The following is a 15,081-nucleotide window of genomic DNA, read 5'->3' as shown; positions in this document are numbered from 1 at the left end:
CTGGCTTTAGCTACCTGGCTGTGTGATTGGGGCCGCGCTGTCCATCACTGACTGTACAGTAACTGCCTAGTGTCTTCAGATGGCTGAGCTTTTCTTGCTCCGTAAGTGGCCAGGGCCGCAGAGAACACAGGCTGCAGGGGTCAGGGCACCTGGTTCTCCTTCCGGCCTATCCTGGAACCTGCTGGGCTGCCTTGGAGAGTTCATCTCACCTCCCTGGGTCTCAGTTACTCCATCTGCAGCCCTCCTGCGCTGATTGTGAAAGCCACGTGACAGAGTGTGTGCAAATTCTTAGGACACAAGTAAGCAAGGATGTGAAATGATACTGGAGTTACATCACTCTTTCATTTTGTGAAAAGGGATGCCTAGGGATCAGATTTGGAGGGGAAGAGGAAAAGAGTTCAGTTAGCATGGTGGGATTAGAGATAACAAATGTTTGTGTTTTCCTGTACATTAAAACCCACCTGTGCTCTCCCAAAGCACTGTGTGACTGTGGGCAAGTTGCTCAGACTCTCTGTGCCTCAGTTTCCTCACCCGGGAAATAAGCATGATCACAGTACCTAAGTCCTAACGTTGTTGTGATGATTAAATGAAATGATACACGCAAAGTGCTTAGAACCGTGCCTGGCACTTGACAGGCATGAAAGAAGGCTAACCCTCACTGTCACTGCACTTAAAACTACCAAGGCTGCTGCTGCAATGATGCAATTCTTGTGTTGAAAATGCTGGTTGGTTAGTTTCTTCCCTTCACTGTCTTGTTCATCAGCCTTTCCCCATCCTTGATTTTTTTTCTTTAAGATTTAAAAAAAGAGAGCAAGAGAGGGACTTTGGAAGTTCTGGTTTCTGCCTGGCTGTCAAGGTGAAGGCTTTCTGGGTAGCCAGGGGACTTGCAGGTGCCTGGCCTGTCGGCCTGGTTGGGAGCCTTATGGTGTAGGGACTATCTGGCAGGGAGATTAGTGGAGAAGATTTTTCTGTCACTCTGCCCTGTGCCATCTGTTAGTCAGGATGCTTGGTTGGAAGCGACAGAAAACCAATGGCAAACTCATTTAAACAAAAGTGAGTTTATTGACTCTTGTAGTTCAAAACTCCTGGGGTCACTGGGCTTCAGGCATGGCTGGATCCAGGTGCAAAACAATGCCTTCAATCTCAGTTCTTCCCCATCTGTTGCCACTCTTCTGTCTCTCTTGACTTCATTCTAAAGCAGGGTTCTCCCCAGCCCCTGATAACTCTATAAGTACCGTGTTTCCCTGAAAATAAGACCTAACTGGAAAATAAGCCCTAACGTGATTTTTCAGGATGACATCCCCTGAACATAAGCCCTAATGGGTCTTTGGAGCAAAAATTAATATAAAACCTGGTCTTATTTTCATGGAAACATGGTATATCCTCGTAGCTTTAAGTTCCACAGAAAGAGACATTGTTTTTTCCTAATACTTCAACAGAATTTTAGAGTAAGGCTTGGTAGACTACTTGGGTCACACATCTACTCTTGACTCAGTCACTTGACCGAGCAGTTGATGCCCAGTTGACCAGCCTTGCGTCCTGTGGGGACCTCTGAAGCGGATGGTGCAGACAGCTCCGTGGAATCACCTTTCACACGGGAAGACGGGTTCCCAGATACAAATCAGCCTGTTATCACACTAAAGGAGTATAGATTCTAGGTGAGCTAAAGACAGCTTCTGACTTTTGAATGGCCTTGGAATGAGTGAAATAAACAGTGACCTCTAGCCAATGTTTACTGAGTGCCAGTAGTATACTAGAAAGTTCTAGGTCCTGGAGTTTAGCGATAAACAAGAAAGGCCAAGCTGTGGCTCTTATAAGTTAAGTCAAATCAGTGTTTCCATGTCCAAATCCTGTGCATTTCTTTCTGAGCCCTGTAAGACCCTGCCTTCACTCTCTCGCCTCTCACACAGGAGGCCGTCTCACGAAGCCAGAGGAATGGCTATATGCTTTCCTTTGTTAGAGATTTTGTTCCAGCCTGGACTTTATTCAGGACACAGTACGTGGCCATTGCAAGACTACATGGAATTTTCAGTCCCTTCCTGAAAAACTCAGACCAATTTTAGCTCTGCCTAGAACTGCAGTGTGACCTTGGGCAAATCAGTAAATCTTTTGGAGCCTTCATTTTCTCATTGGTGAAATGAAATGGCTGGAGCAGGTGACCACGGATGTGTGCTCTTTTTAGCACTAACATCTAATGCATCTCGGAGTAGGGCCTGGTAGGGGTGAGACAGGCCGTGAGGTGTGAAAAAGGGGCGGGCATGTGAGCTGGCACTCAACCTGTCCTTGATGCTCAGTGTGTCCTGGTGTTGGGTAGGCAAGGGGGTGTGGTGGGGACGGTGGCGTGCGGTCCAAAGATGCAGCGAGTTGTTTTCAGGAGAGACTACAGGCCCAGTGCTATCCGTGTCCAGTTCTTGAAGAGACTGGAAATTTTGATTTCAATCTGAAATCTCCCAGCTCTGAAATGTTGGCATCTTCTTCTGATGGTTTTTAAACACAGTGTAGGCCAAGCAAAATACACTGGTGACCAGATGTCACCTGAGATCACCGTTTGCCATCGTTTTGCTTTAAGAACTGTGATGAGGATGGGGTCTGCGCACTCGGAAACCAGAGCTCATCCTCCGCCATCTGCCAAGGGACGGCTTTTGTCGATGGGGAGACCGTCAGGTTCAGGGCCTCCAGAGGCAAGAGTGTTCCAGGAGAGACGGTTGTAAGAGTTGGTGTCACTGAATCTGATAAGATGGCTTGGCTGGGCCACGGTCCTGAATTTGGACTATTCCAGCTGGTGTCAAACCTCAGCGCTGCGGCTGGTCCCACTGGGCTCCCACGTCTCCCCGTCAAGCTCTGGGAAACTCCTTTGGAATCATGGCCTCTGAGGCAGCCAGCCTCGCTGGTTGGGTGGGGAGCTGTGTTAGTTTGCTAGGGTTGCCGAGACAAAGGACCACCAGCTGGGGGGCTTAAACAGCAGAAATGGATTGTCTCTCAGTTCTAGAGGCCAGAAGTCCAAGGTCAAGGTGTCAGCAGGGTTGGTTCCTTCTGGCCGTGAGGGAGAATCTGCTCTAGGCCCCTCCCCCGGCTTCTGTGGCTGGCGGGCAGGCTGTAGCGTTCCCTGCCTTGTAGGTGCAGCAGCCGGCCTCTGCTTTCCCATTCTCAGGGCGTTCTCCCCGCGTGCGGGTCTCTGTCAGAATTTTTCCTTTTGATAAGGACACCAGTCGTATTGGATTAGGACCCACTCTACTGATCTCATTCTAACTTGATTAGATCCGTAAAGACCCTCTTTCTAAATCAGGCCACTTTCTGAGGGCCTGGGGTGAGGACTGTAACATCTTTTTTTTTTGGGGGGGTCACAATTCAACTCCTAACAGGCGCTGAGTGGGGTCTCTGTGGCTTTGCCCAGGGATGCCCCTGCCACTCTCCATTAGCTGCCTGCAAAGCTCTTGCACTCTGGCCCCTCCTGCCCGCTCCCTGCCTCTGCTCACGCTGGCAGTCCCAGGGGCCTTCTTTCTGTTCCCTCCAGTCAATCTCCCACCTCTTTCCTGCCACAGGCCCTTCTCAGAAGCTATTTCCTCAGCTGGAACAACTTCCTGCCCCCTACTCCTGCCCACCTACTCTACCTTGGAGCTCTCAACCTAAGTATAATTTCCCCACATGAAGCCTCCTCCCTTACCTTCAGATCTAAAGTGCGCCCTCTGTTCTCTTTGATCTCATCCTGGTTTCCTCCCCCATTGTGCTTGTAGAGTCACTTGTGTGCCTACTTTTAAGAAATCATGTCTGTTTTGTTTATCCAGCACATGGTAGGTCCTCAGAAATTACTTGAAAGAACACATAGGTGAGAGAATTTCCTTGAGGACCTCAGTTTCCCCACATGAGAGAGAATGTGGCTGGCCAAGGACGACCTCCCGGCCTTGGCAGGATCCTTGCAGCTGTTTGGGGCCCCTTTGTTGTTCCTTGGTGCCTGGGACCTCACGGGACCCTGCACAACTGCACAATGTGTGTCTCAGGCCGGGCACGTCCCTGGCATGCTGCAGCTCCCGTGGTGGCGCGTAATTGGGTGAGCAGGCACGGGCTGGAAACGGCTCCCAGGAAATGGGGACGTGTTTCCTAGAGACCTGTGCCACTTGGCTTCCTGCCAGAGGAAGGAACGTTTCCTTTCATCCTGGCCCTAAGCCCCAGTCCATCTGCTCCAGGAAGGGTCTGCTGGCTCCGTTGAGCTGCCCTGTGAGAGCAGAGGCAATCTCGGGGTTGCCAGCCAAGGGCCATGGGGGAGGCTTTCGGGGCCAGGAAGGACCCAGGGCTGGAGCTGGAGGCTCAGGGGAGAGGGCTCTTGGCATTTTGTCAAACCCAGGCTTCTTTGCAGAAAGGTCCTCTTACTCTGGGGCCCTGAAATCGAAATCGAATGCTTAGCCTTAGCCTTCCCCGAAGAGGGCCTGTGAAGATTAAATGACCCAGGCAGAGCAGTTAGCTGTGCTTGGTGCCTAAGTGCTCAGTCGGATGTTAACTACTGCTGTTATTATGCAAACCATTGTCCTGTACAATTTTTTCCTCTTGGTAAGAGTGTTGATAGGTTTCATCAAATCCTTCTAGGGCCTGTGACTTTGTAGGGTATGTGACCCCACAACCTGTCAGAACATTGGCTTGGACTGTACAGGGGACAGTGGCAGAACTTACTCCTCAGACTGACTGGCCATTCCTGCCAGGCCCCACCGCAGACCAGCGGCCTCCAGGTGGCCTTGAGGTCTGAGCTCTCTTGTCTGAGACCTGACGGCGCCTGCCCCCACTGCACAGAGGCACCCATCTCAGGCTCAGCCTGTGCATATCTCCTCCCTACCCTCCTCCAGACCTTAAGGGCCAAGGCCTGGCCAGATGCCAGCTTGTCAAGGAGACTGATTAAAAGCAGCTCTGCAGGAGGCGGATGGCTTGGTGTCCTTGGCCTGGAGTGGAGATCAATAAGCAATTGTTTTTCTTTTGGCAAGAAAAAGAAATTCTCCATTAACTTTCTCAGGTGCTGCCAGACTTGTTTTCTTTTCAGGAACTTTGCAGCCCTGTCAGAGGTGGCTGTGGGAGGGAAGACTGGCCAGTGGAGTTGCTCCCCAGCCTTGGGGGAGGCAGGTCCACATGGCCAGGGCTCTGGAACCTACCCAAGAGCTAGCTGGCTTGCTTGGCCATCAGCACCTCATAGCGACATTCTGGAACACAGCCTGGCAGGCAGTAGGCATTCAACAGGTATTTGTGGAAAGAATACCTTTTTGAGCACTTAACCATGTACCAGACTGAATATTGAGTGCTTAGCTCATTTAATAAAATCCTCGTGACTATCGGTGAGCGCCCATTTTATAGATAAGAAAACTGAGCCCGAGAGAGGCTAAGTCACTTGTCCATGGCAGGCCCAAGCAGTCGAACTTCAGGGGCCCTGCTTTTCCCCTCCCGAGAGAAGGACCGTAAGAGGGATGTGTAAAGTAACAGCAGCTGGGGCCACAGAGAACGTTGAAGTGGGTTGTATTCTTTCACTGATACTGAAGCCAAGACAGGGACACAGCTAGTGATTTCTTTCTCAGATACGGTAAGGGTGGGGTAGAGGAACAGGAGATGGACCCACTGCTCCCTCCCCTGCCTCTCACCCCAACTATTGTGGCGACAGTGATCTTTCTTTTAAAAAATTCATTTCTGAATTTTTACTTTTGAAGTAAAAGTAAATACAGTGAAACGTAAGTCCCTCCTACCCTGTCCCCCAACTTCTGCAAACCAGTTCTTACCTCTTGAGGCCACTGTTACCACTTTCCTGTGTACCTTTCCAGAAATATGCTGTGTACATGCATTTATGTACACAGACACGGCCTTCCCCCTCCGCCAATAGCAAGCAACATCCTGGTGCTTAATTAATGCTTTGGTGTTTTTTCCATGTAGCCATGCGTCTTGGAGCTAATTCATATTAGGAAGTATAGCGTCACCTCTTTGAAAATAAATGCATGGTTTTTCTCCTGGGATGCATGCACCTCATTTTATTTACTCAGTCCCCTACGGATGGTCCTTTCAAACCAGATAATCTTGTATGTACATCATTTTTTACATGTGTGAGGTTATTCGTAGGATAAATACTCAGGTGCGGAGTTGCCAAGTCAAAAATCCTTGCATTTGCGATTTTGCTAGATATTGGTGAATTTCCCTTCGTAAGGATGGTACCAATTCCTATTCCTCGTTGCCTCCCCTAAACAGTGTTTTTATTACATTTTTTTGTCTTTGCCTATCTGATAGTTGAAAACAGTGGTTTTCACTGGAGTTTTACTGTTATTTGTATTCATTTTGGTAATATGTGCATAACACAAAATTGACAATTTCAACCATTTTTAAGTGTATGATTCAGTGACATTAGTTAAATTCACATGTTGTGCAACCATCACCACTATTTCCAGAACTTTTTCATCACCCCAAACAGAAACTCCGTACCCCTTAAATAATTATTTCCTAGTCTCCCTCTCTGCCAGCCCCGGGTAACCTCTATTCTGCTTTCTGTCTCTGAATTTGCCTGTTTTAGGTACCTCATGTAAGTGAAATCACAGAATATTTGTCCTTTAATGTCTGGCTCGTTTGACTTAGCATGTTCTCAAGTTGTAGCACGTGTTAGAACATCATTCCTTTTTATGGCTAAATAGTCCACTGTATGGATAGATCACATTCTGTTTATCTGTCATCAGTTGATAGATACTGGGGTTGTTTGCACCTTTTGGCTATTGCGAATAATGCTGCTGTGAACATGGGTATATGTATATATCTGTTTGAAACCCTGCTTTCAATTCTTTTGGGTATATACTCGTACTTAGGAGAGAAATTGCTGGGTCATGTGGTAAGTCTGCATTTAACTTTTTGAGGACCCACCAAACCATTTCATTGTAGTTTGAATGTGTACTTCTCTTACTATAACTGAGGCTGAGCGTCTTGTCACATGATTGGATTTTGTGGTGTTCTTTCACCATGAACTGTATTCATAAATTGTGCCTGTATCCGGGCCGGAATGCTGTGGTTATTTCTTTAATGCCTGTCCATTGGTATTTCCGTGCTCCACGGGAGCAGGAACCTCATCTATCTACGTCATTGTCCAGATTGTTCCATAAATACTTCTTGCAGGTCTGTCCCAAGAGGGCAAGTGGCCTTTCTGTGTCCCTCATCCAGTTTCTCCAGGGAGCACTGGCTTTCTGCTCCCTTCTATACCTTTCTCTCTGTCCCCTCACTGCCACCCATTATCATCAAGAGATGATTTTATTTACTCATGAAATCCCTCTACTCAGCATGTACCGTTTTCCTGGCACCTTGGTGATGTGGGTGATTGGCACGAAGCTGCCACCGTACACATCTGCAGATGGTCTCCCTGAATTCCAGTGGCACCTGTGACATTTGTTCCGAAGAATTTGTCAAATACATGAACCAAAATTGAACATTGTGTCTGAGAGACGGAAGGAATTGACAGTCTAAGGGTGTGTGTCAATCTTTTTTTTTTAAATTCACGTAACATAAAATCAACCATTTAAAAATATACAATTCAGTGGCATTTAGCACACTCACAGTGTCATGCAACTACCCTCTTTATCTCGTTCCAGAACATTTTTGTCACCCCAAAAGGAGACGCTGTCCGCATTAGCCGTCACTCCTGTTCTGCCCAGCACCTCCTCAGTCCTGGGAAACCACTCATCTACTTCCTGGCTATGGACTTGCCTATTCTAGAAATTTGTATAACTAGGATCATACAGATGTGACCTTTTGGGTCCGGCTTCCTTCACTCAGCATGATGTTTTCGAGGTTCATCTAGATTGTGGCACATGCCAGCGCTTCACTCCTTTTAGGCCGGAATCATATTCCACCGTGTGGCTCGACCGGGTTTTGCTTATCCATTCTTCTGTTGGCGGATGCGGAGCTTGTTTCCCCTTTTGGCCGTTGTGGGTGATGCTATTTAGGTATATACCTAGGAACAGAATTGCTAGGTCATAGGGTAACTCCCTGTTTAATTTTTTGAGGCCCCAACAAGGTATTTGATAGAGCGTTTTTGACCTCACATTTGCTTTACATCTGGTAGGCACCAGCTGGGGGCTGGCTGAACTAGGGAAACTTTAGATAGAGGTGTCACGCCTGGCTCTTCAGACAACAGGAAGTGTCCTGGCTCACACCCTCTGGGCGCGCCTGCCCTTCCTCCCATGTGACCCCTGACCCCACTTCTCAGTTGAGGCTTTGCATTAGACCTTGGACAAATCACTTTCCTTCTGTCAAGCATCAGTTCCCCCACTTATAGAATGGGGGTATAATAGCAAACCAACAACCTAGGGTGCTTGTGGGATTATGCAGATGTGTGGAAGATGTTTTGTAAACTGAAGTGCTGTCTGAATCATTGCCATGGTGAAGTGGTGCAGCCCAGTGGCCGCCACGCAGAAGGGTTTCATTGGGCCTGCCCAGCTGTCAAAAGTATTTGAAATAATTGCTAATGAACAAGAGGCGATCAAGACATCTCATTGAACGTCCTGGGTTTAGGGCTTCTCTCTCTCTCTCTCTCTCTCTCTCTCTCTCTCTCTCTCTCTCTCTCTCTCTCTTTTTTTAAGGAAGGCGCAGCTCACAGGGGCCTATTCGGGATGGAACCGGCAACCTTGATGTTATTAGCACCACGCTCTCAGTTAACGGGCCACCCCAAGGGCTTTTCTTGAGGAAAAAGAAAAAAAAGGGACAACCAGGTAGTAGGAGGCCCAGATCCCTGCTTAGCAGCAATTGGCTTGAGCTGCAAGTAGCTGTGGCCTCTCTAGGAGGCATGTGTGCTCTGTTTTGGGCTTTTCTCATATTGGTTCTCACTGGAATGGAACTTGGAATTCTTGTTTTATATGTGAGGAGGGGCTTTTAAAATTAGAAAATATGGAGTATGCTCTTCTGTGTGGACTAAAAGCATAGCACATGTTTTGCAAGATTTGTTTAGGGTGTCATCCCGAGGCAGGAATGAGGCCCCAGCCTGGGCCCACGGGAGAGGACCCCATCCCTGGCCGCGCACCCAGGGTGGGGTTTGCTGACTCCTCCTCTCTCTGCAGGTGGCGCCGCTGCCGGATGGCAATGCCTCCGCGTGTCCGTGTTGGCTGAGGTTGGCGCATGCACCATGTCATCATGCGCCTCTAGCCAGCCCAGCAGTGGCCGGGCCGCCCCCCAGGATGAACTGGGGGGCGGGGGTGGCAGCAGCAGCGAAGGCCAGAAGCCGTGCGAGGCCCTACGGGGTCTCTCGTCCCTGAGCATCCGCCTGGGCATGGAGTCCTTCATCGTGGTCTCCGAGTGTGAGTCGGGTGGCGCTGTGGACGGCGGCCTGGCCCTGGCCCCGCCCCTGGAGACGGATGGTCCGGAGGTCGCCCTGGACGCCGGGTCCCAGGCCCGGCCCCACCTCTCCAGTCGCAAGCTGTCTCTACAGGAGCGGTCGCAGCTGGACGCGAACGGACGCTGCCTCCACTCGGTCCAGCCCTCCTCGCCCGTCGCCTCCCCTCAGTCCTCGCCGCGGCTGCCCCGGCGGCCCACGGTGGAGTCCCACCACGTCTCCATCACTGGTATGCAGGTGCGTGAGCAGGCGGGAGCTCGGCCAGGGTCTCCCCGTGTTAGGCGGGCTCTTTGGGAGGTGACCCCAGGAAACCGAGGCCAGGGAGGTGAGCACGAGGGAAGGGAAGTCAACGGAAAGGTGCAGTCATGGAGTGGGTTACCACGGTGGCCAACTGGGGCCCTGTCTGTCTGGCAGAGACAGGTAGTACAGGTTAAGTCTTCGAGTTATCTCACCTGAGGCGGAGGGAGTTGGGACTTTTCCTCCAACTCCTGGCTGTGTCAGGTGAGGGCTGCTGGGGATGGGTGACTTGCCCTGACTGAGGGCAAGGCAACTCTGGGACCAGAGAGAGGCTCTAGCAGAGAGATGCAGGTGCCAGCAGGTGGAAGTTGTGTGTATGTGGGGGGCTCTGAAATGGGGATGGCGGGTCACAGAGGCCTCACCGTTTAGCAGCATGACTGACCCCTGTAGCCAAGTGTGTGCCTGCAGCAGGCACTGCGCTCAGCCCTGGGAGGGCATTTCTCATGTGATCCTTTCAGTAAGCTGGGGGTAGATTAGAACCCAGACCCTGACGCGGTTCACAGGGCCCTGCATGATCTGCCCCCGCCCCTTCTGCCGCCCCGTTGCTGACGTTTCTGCTGCCGGGTCACAGAGCTCCATCCATCCACTTCCTTACACACCTCAGATACCCACGCTCATTCCCTCTTAGGCCTGTGTCTTTGCTGTCCCTCTGCTTGGAACCTCTCCCATCTTTGCAAGGTCACCTCCATCTGACGTCCACTTGTGAACTCAAAGGTCACCTCCTCCAAAAGGTCTCTCGACCTACCCTCTCCTAAGCAGCCCTGAGCCCCAGGCCCTGTCTGTCCTGATGCCCTGCTCATCATGACGGTCATCACCATCTGATCATCTTGTGTGTTTGTTTAGTTGCTTATCGCCCATCTCTTCCCAGTGGCAATGTAAGCTCCGTAGGAATAGCCTTGGCTACCACTGTGTCCCCAGCACCTTGCACTGTGCCTGCCCATAGTAGGAGCTGGAAAATATTTGTTGACGGAATGAATGAACTTATTTGGGAGAAGCCAGGAAATCAGGAATGGTTTTCTAAAGTGTCTGATATTTAACTACATTTGGAAGTCCAGGTAGAACTTTCACAGTTGGAGATGGCTACACATAGAAAAGTTCACTGCAGGGGGAGGGTACAGCATGTGCAAAGGCCCAGAGGTAAATGGTGTGATGTGGGTGGGGGGAGGGCAGTCAGGAGCACTGTGGCAACAGGGATGGAGGAGAGTGTAGGTTTATAGCAGTTAGAACTGAGTCAATTTAGAAAAAGAGACCCCTGCCCCCCAAAACAATGGCTTTAAACAATAAGGCTTATTTATCATGTAAAACAAGGCTTATTTATCATGTAAAACTAGGCATTAGGGATTGGAGTGGTGCTTCTTTTGTTGCTTTTGCCCTTAAAACCTGATGGTCTCAAGATGGCTGCTGTGGCTCTAGCTTTCACTAGGGCTTTGGAAGGCCGGGCTGTGCAATCAGGACTTGACCCCAGAAGCAGCAGGGAGCTGGGGCTGTCATGGTCAGAGGGGACTCTTGGAGGATGAATTCAGCCCTGTGTGGGGGTTGGATTAGGAAGCAGTGAGACCCCTTAGGACAGTCCCCCCCACCCCCATCCCTCCAGGACTCAGGGAAATGAAAGCAAGACTGCAGAGAAACACTGAAACAACCTAAAATGACTACCAGTGAGGGTAGGGCTCTGTAAGCCATGGACTGCTGGACAGCAGCTCATGTGTACACTATCTGTGTCTAGTGAAAGGAAGCTGAGAAATGATTTAGCGTGACACCATTTATGCCTCCCCATACCGCGTTCCAAAGCAATACACTGGTGCATGTATGCGTTCATTTACATAGAAAAAGGCCTGGGAGTTTATACACCAGACTGATATCAAGGTTTGGGGAGGAGAGGGTTAGATTGGGGTGGGAGGTGCAAGGGAAATGTTGGGCTAATCTGCCAACATTCGAAGGTCTGTCTTTATTTTGTTTGTTTTTTTTTAATTAAAATTTATTGGAGTGGCAATGGTCAACAAAACTACGAAGTTCTGTTTTCTGTCATGTTTCTTTCCTGTTTTACTTCTTGTATCACTTAGCATTTCCCCCTAACTATATTGAGGTGTAATTGAAATAAAATAAACTGCACATATTTCAAGTGTATGATAGGATCAGTTTTGACGTATGTGTACATCTGTAAAACCATCTCCCCATCACAGACTTTTCCAGCACACCCAGCAACACGTCTGTCCCCCCACACCCCCATTCCCAGGTACTCTGGCCTGCTTGTTATCATTATAGATTAGTTTGCAAGTTCTTGGATTTTATGTAAGTGGAATCGTTTAGGACGCACTCTTTTGTAGCTTCTTTCACGGTAAAATGATTGAGATTTTTCCATATACCAGCAGTTCCTTTCTTTTTATTGCAAAATAGTACTCCATTGTTCAGATATGCCCCAGCTCGTTTATCCATTTACCCACTGATGGACATTTGGGTTGTTTCCAGTTTGACTTTTACAGATAAAGCTGTTAGGAACATTTATTTGTATATAAGTCTTTGCCTGGACACGTATTTTCATTTCTCTTGGGTAAATACCTAGGAGTAGAATGACTGGGTCATATGGTAGGTGTTTGTTAAGAAACTGCCAACTTGTTTTCCTAAGAGGCTGCACCAGTTTAAATACCCACCAGTGGTGTATGAAGGTTCCACACACCCTACCTTCTGACCACATCAAGGGTTTCAGCTAATCTCATGGGTGTGGTTTTAATTTGCATTTCCCCATGATTAAGGATGTTGAGGACCTTTTCATGGCTCATTGATCATTTGTATCTTCTTTGGAGAAAGTCTTTTCAGATCTTTTGCCCATTTTTTAAATTACGTTGTCTTCTTATTAATGAGTGGTAAGATTTCTTGATATATTCTGGATACCAGTCCTTTGTTTGATACATGTGTCGCAAATAGTTTCTTTCAGTCTGTGGCTTGCCTTTCATTTTCTTAGTAGTGCAAAAGTTTTAATTTTGATGAAGTCCAGTTTATCATTTGTTTCCTTTGATGTTTTGTACTTTTTTGTGTATTATCTAAGAAACCTTTGTTTGTCCCAAGGTCACATAGATTGTCTCTTATTGGATCACTTTGTTTTTACAGGGCAGCATAATCATGGATTACATGTTTAATTCAAAATTAACTTTTTATCGGTGGGGACAACCTTTTAAAAATGGGTATTAAAAGTGTGTACACTGTTTGATTACATTTTTACGACATATAAAACTGCTGTTAGAGGTTGGGACAGCGGTCCCCCTGGAGAGGGGCCAGCGGTCCCCCTGGAGAGTTGCTTCTGGGGAGCTGGGAATGTGTTCTTTCATGATTTAGGTCCTGTTTACAAGTGTTTGTTTCATTTGTGCAAATTCTATCTAGCTGCAAACTTACAATTCATGTCCTATGTGTGTCTCTACTTACTTTCCAGGATTGTGTACAGCTGAATCAGTACACACTGAAGGATGAAATTGGAAAGGTAAGTGTCCTAGGAGCCAGGCTGGTTTCCACATGTAACGGGGGCTGGGGAGGGGAGCCTGCTAGAGCTGGGAGTGGGAGAGGAGTCTTTGAAGGCAAGGTTAGGGTGGAGTTTTGTGATCAATGGCCCATTTGTTTTGTTTTTACATCATAATATTAATGTATTTCTGCAGAAGGACTGAAAGCCCCCAGGTAAGTCCCGTATCACTAGGATGATAGTTATATCCACCCCCATTAGTGTTGGTTTTTCCCCATAAGGCACTCCCACATCCATTTTTGCTTTTGTCTCAGCCAATGGTCAGTGCTTTGCAGGAGTCAAAGGCTTGCTTGCCAGTAGAGAGCGAGAGAGTAACATCAGTGAGCACAGCATGCTAGGGCTAAGACAGCAGGGAGTGGTGTGGACTCCCCTGGAAATGAGTGCTTGTGAATGAAGCAGGCAGGGTATCCGTAGAGAGAAGTGAGGTCTGTGGCAAACTGGAACATGGAAATGATTATGGTTCCATATGGTCAGATCTTCCGATTTTTCCAAAAGAGGTTGCGAATCTGGATTTTTATATCCAAGCTTTCCGCTTTTAAATGTTGGCAACTAATGCAAACTTTCTAAAAACTATAGATCCAACGAAATACAATTGCAGGGCCGATTTGGCCCATGGTCTGCCCGTTTGCAGCCTCTGTATTAGGGTCCTCATTTTGCAGACCATAACTCTGGATAGAATGTCATGGTCATCTCCCTTTATCTAGGGCTCCTATGGCGTGGTCAAGTTGGCCTACAATGAAAATGACAATACCTACTATGTGAGTACCCACACCCCCCCTCCCCGCTCCCGTCCTTGTCCAAAGAAAATGACTTCTTTCCAGCACTCAGCTTCCTGGAAGGTTTTCTTAGCTGTTGTCTTATTTTATTCTTAGGTCACATTCATTTTGTGCATTTGGAAGGAAGTGATATTCCCATTTTACAGGTGGGGAAATGAGTAAAGTGATGGCTGAGGAAGAATGAATGCATAAAGAAACTGAGCAAACATCTTAGATAGCCTTACTCTGGGCTACCAGTTCTACATTCTCCTACCGAGAACCAGGCGGTAGTGAGCCAAATGGCCCTTATTGCTGAGGCTTTGGAGTCAGTCCACTGTGGGCTCTCCCGTGTGCCACCTGCGTGACTTTGGGCAAGTGACCTAACTGTTGAACCTCAGTTTCTCCATGTGTGAAACAGCCAGCCATACCCCTCCCTGCCCATCACTCCAGCTTACTCGTGTCTTGATTCAGTGGCAGTGAGTTTCAAGGCTTGTGTTCTCCCAGCTGGGAGAGCTGACCTGGACCCTCAGATGCACCCTCAGAGCTGGAGGGACTCCATAAGTCCGGCCTCCATGCAGCAAGTGGTTGCCTGACCCCCTCTGGTGACGAGGCGTTCACTGCATTGTCCTAAAACTGCCAGGGGTCCAGGAGCTTAGGCAGGCCTAGGAGTGGCAGGAACTCGCCCTCCTCCCTCCTGCCTGCTTTAACTGGGATGTGGGGTCTTCTCTCCCACAGGCGATGAAGGTGCTGTCCAAAAAGAAGCTGATCCGACAGGCGGGTTTTCCACGTAAGTTTGATGAGCCAGGTGGGACCTTGTTCTTAGACAGGCGTTAGGGCAAGGCAGAGAAGATGCCACTGAATGGTGTCCCCTGCAGAGAATGCCCCGCCTGGCTAGATACCCCAAAGACAGTGCTGGGCGTCCTAGTGAGGTTTTTAAATTCATTTTCATTAAAAAAAATATTTCTTAAAGTATTATAGGTTTCAAGTCAAACAAGCCATTGGAGAAAAACAGTTTGACAGTGCCTCAAAAAGTTAAATATGGAGTTATCATATGACTTAGCAATTCTCCTCCTAGGTATATATACCTAAGAGAATTGAAAACACATGTTCACACTAAAGCTTATACACAAATGCTCATAGCAGCATTATTCGTAATAGCCAAAAGATGGAAACAGCCCAAGTGTCCATCCGTGGAT

General features: G+C 48.4%; 1 protein-coding gene across 4 annotated transcripts in view; it reads left to right on the top strand.

The window, feature by feature from the left end:
* CAMKK2 (calcium/calmodulin dependent protein kinase kinase 2) overlaps window positions 1-15,081 on the top strand; it is a 46,963-nt gene that overhangs the window by 5,430 nt on the left and 26,452 nt on the right. For all 4 annotated transcript variants that reach the window (XM_074321760.1, XM_074321759.1, XM_074321758.1 and 1 more), the window contains exons 2-5: window positions 9,054-9,562; window positions 13,047-13,094; window positions 13,835-13,888; window positions 14,621-14,672. In XM_074321760.1, coding sequence (XP_074177861.1) covers window positions 9,119-9,562; window positions 13,047-13,094; window positions 13,835-13,888; window positions 14,621-14,672 — 598 coding nt within the window. In that variant the 5' untranslated portion in view covers window positions 9,054-9,118. The remainder of the gene's footprint in view (window positions 1-9,053; window positions 9,563-13,046; window positions 13,095-13,834; window positions 13,889-14,620; window positions 14,673-15,081) is intronic.

Source organism: Rhinolophus sinicus, linkage group LG16 (genome assembly GCF_036562045.2).
Source record: "Rhinolophus sinicus isolate RSC01 linkage group LG16, ASM3656204v1, whole genome shotgun sequence".
In the NCBI taxonomy this organism is placed as follows: Eukaryota; Metazoa; Chordata; class Mammalia; order Chiroptera; family Rhinolophidae; genus Rhinolophus; species Rhinolophus sinicus.
This window is presented reverse-complemented; position numbering and strand designations above follow the sequence as displayed.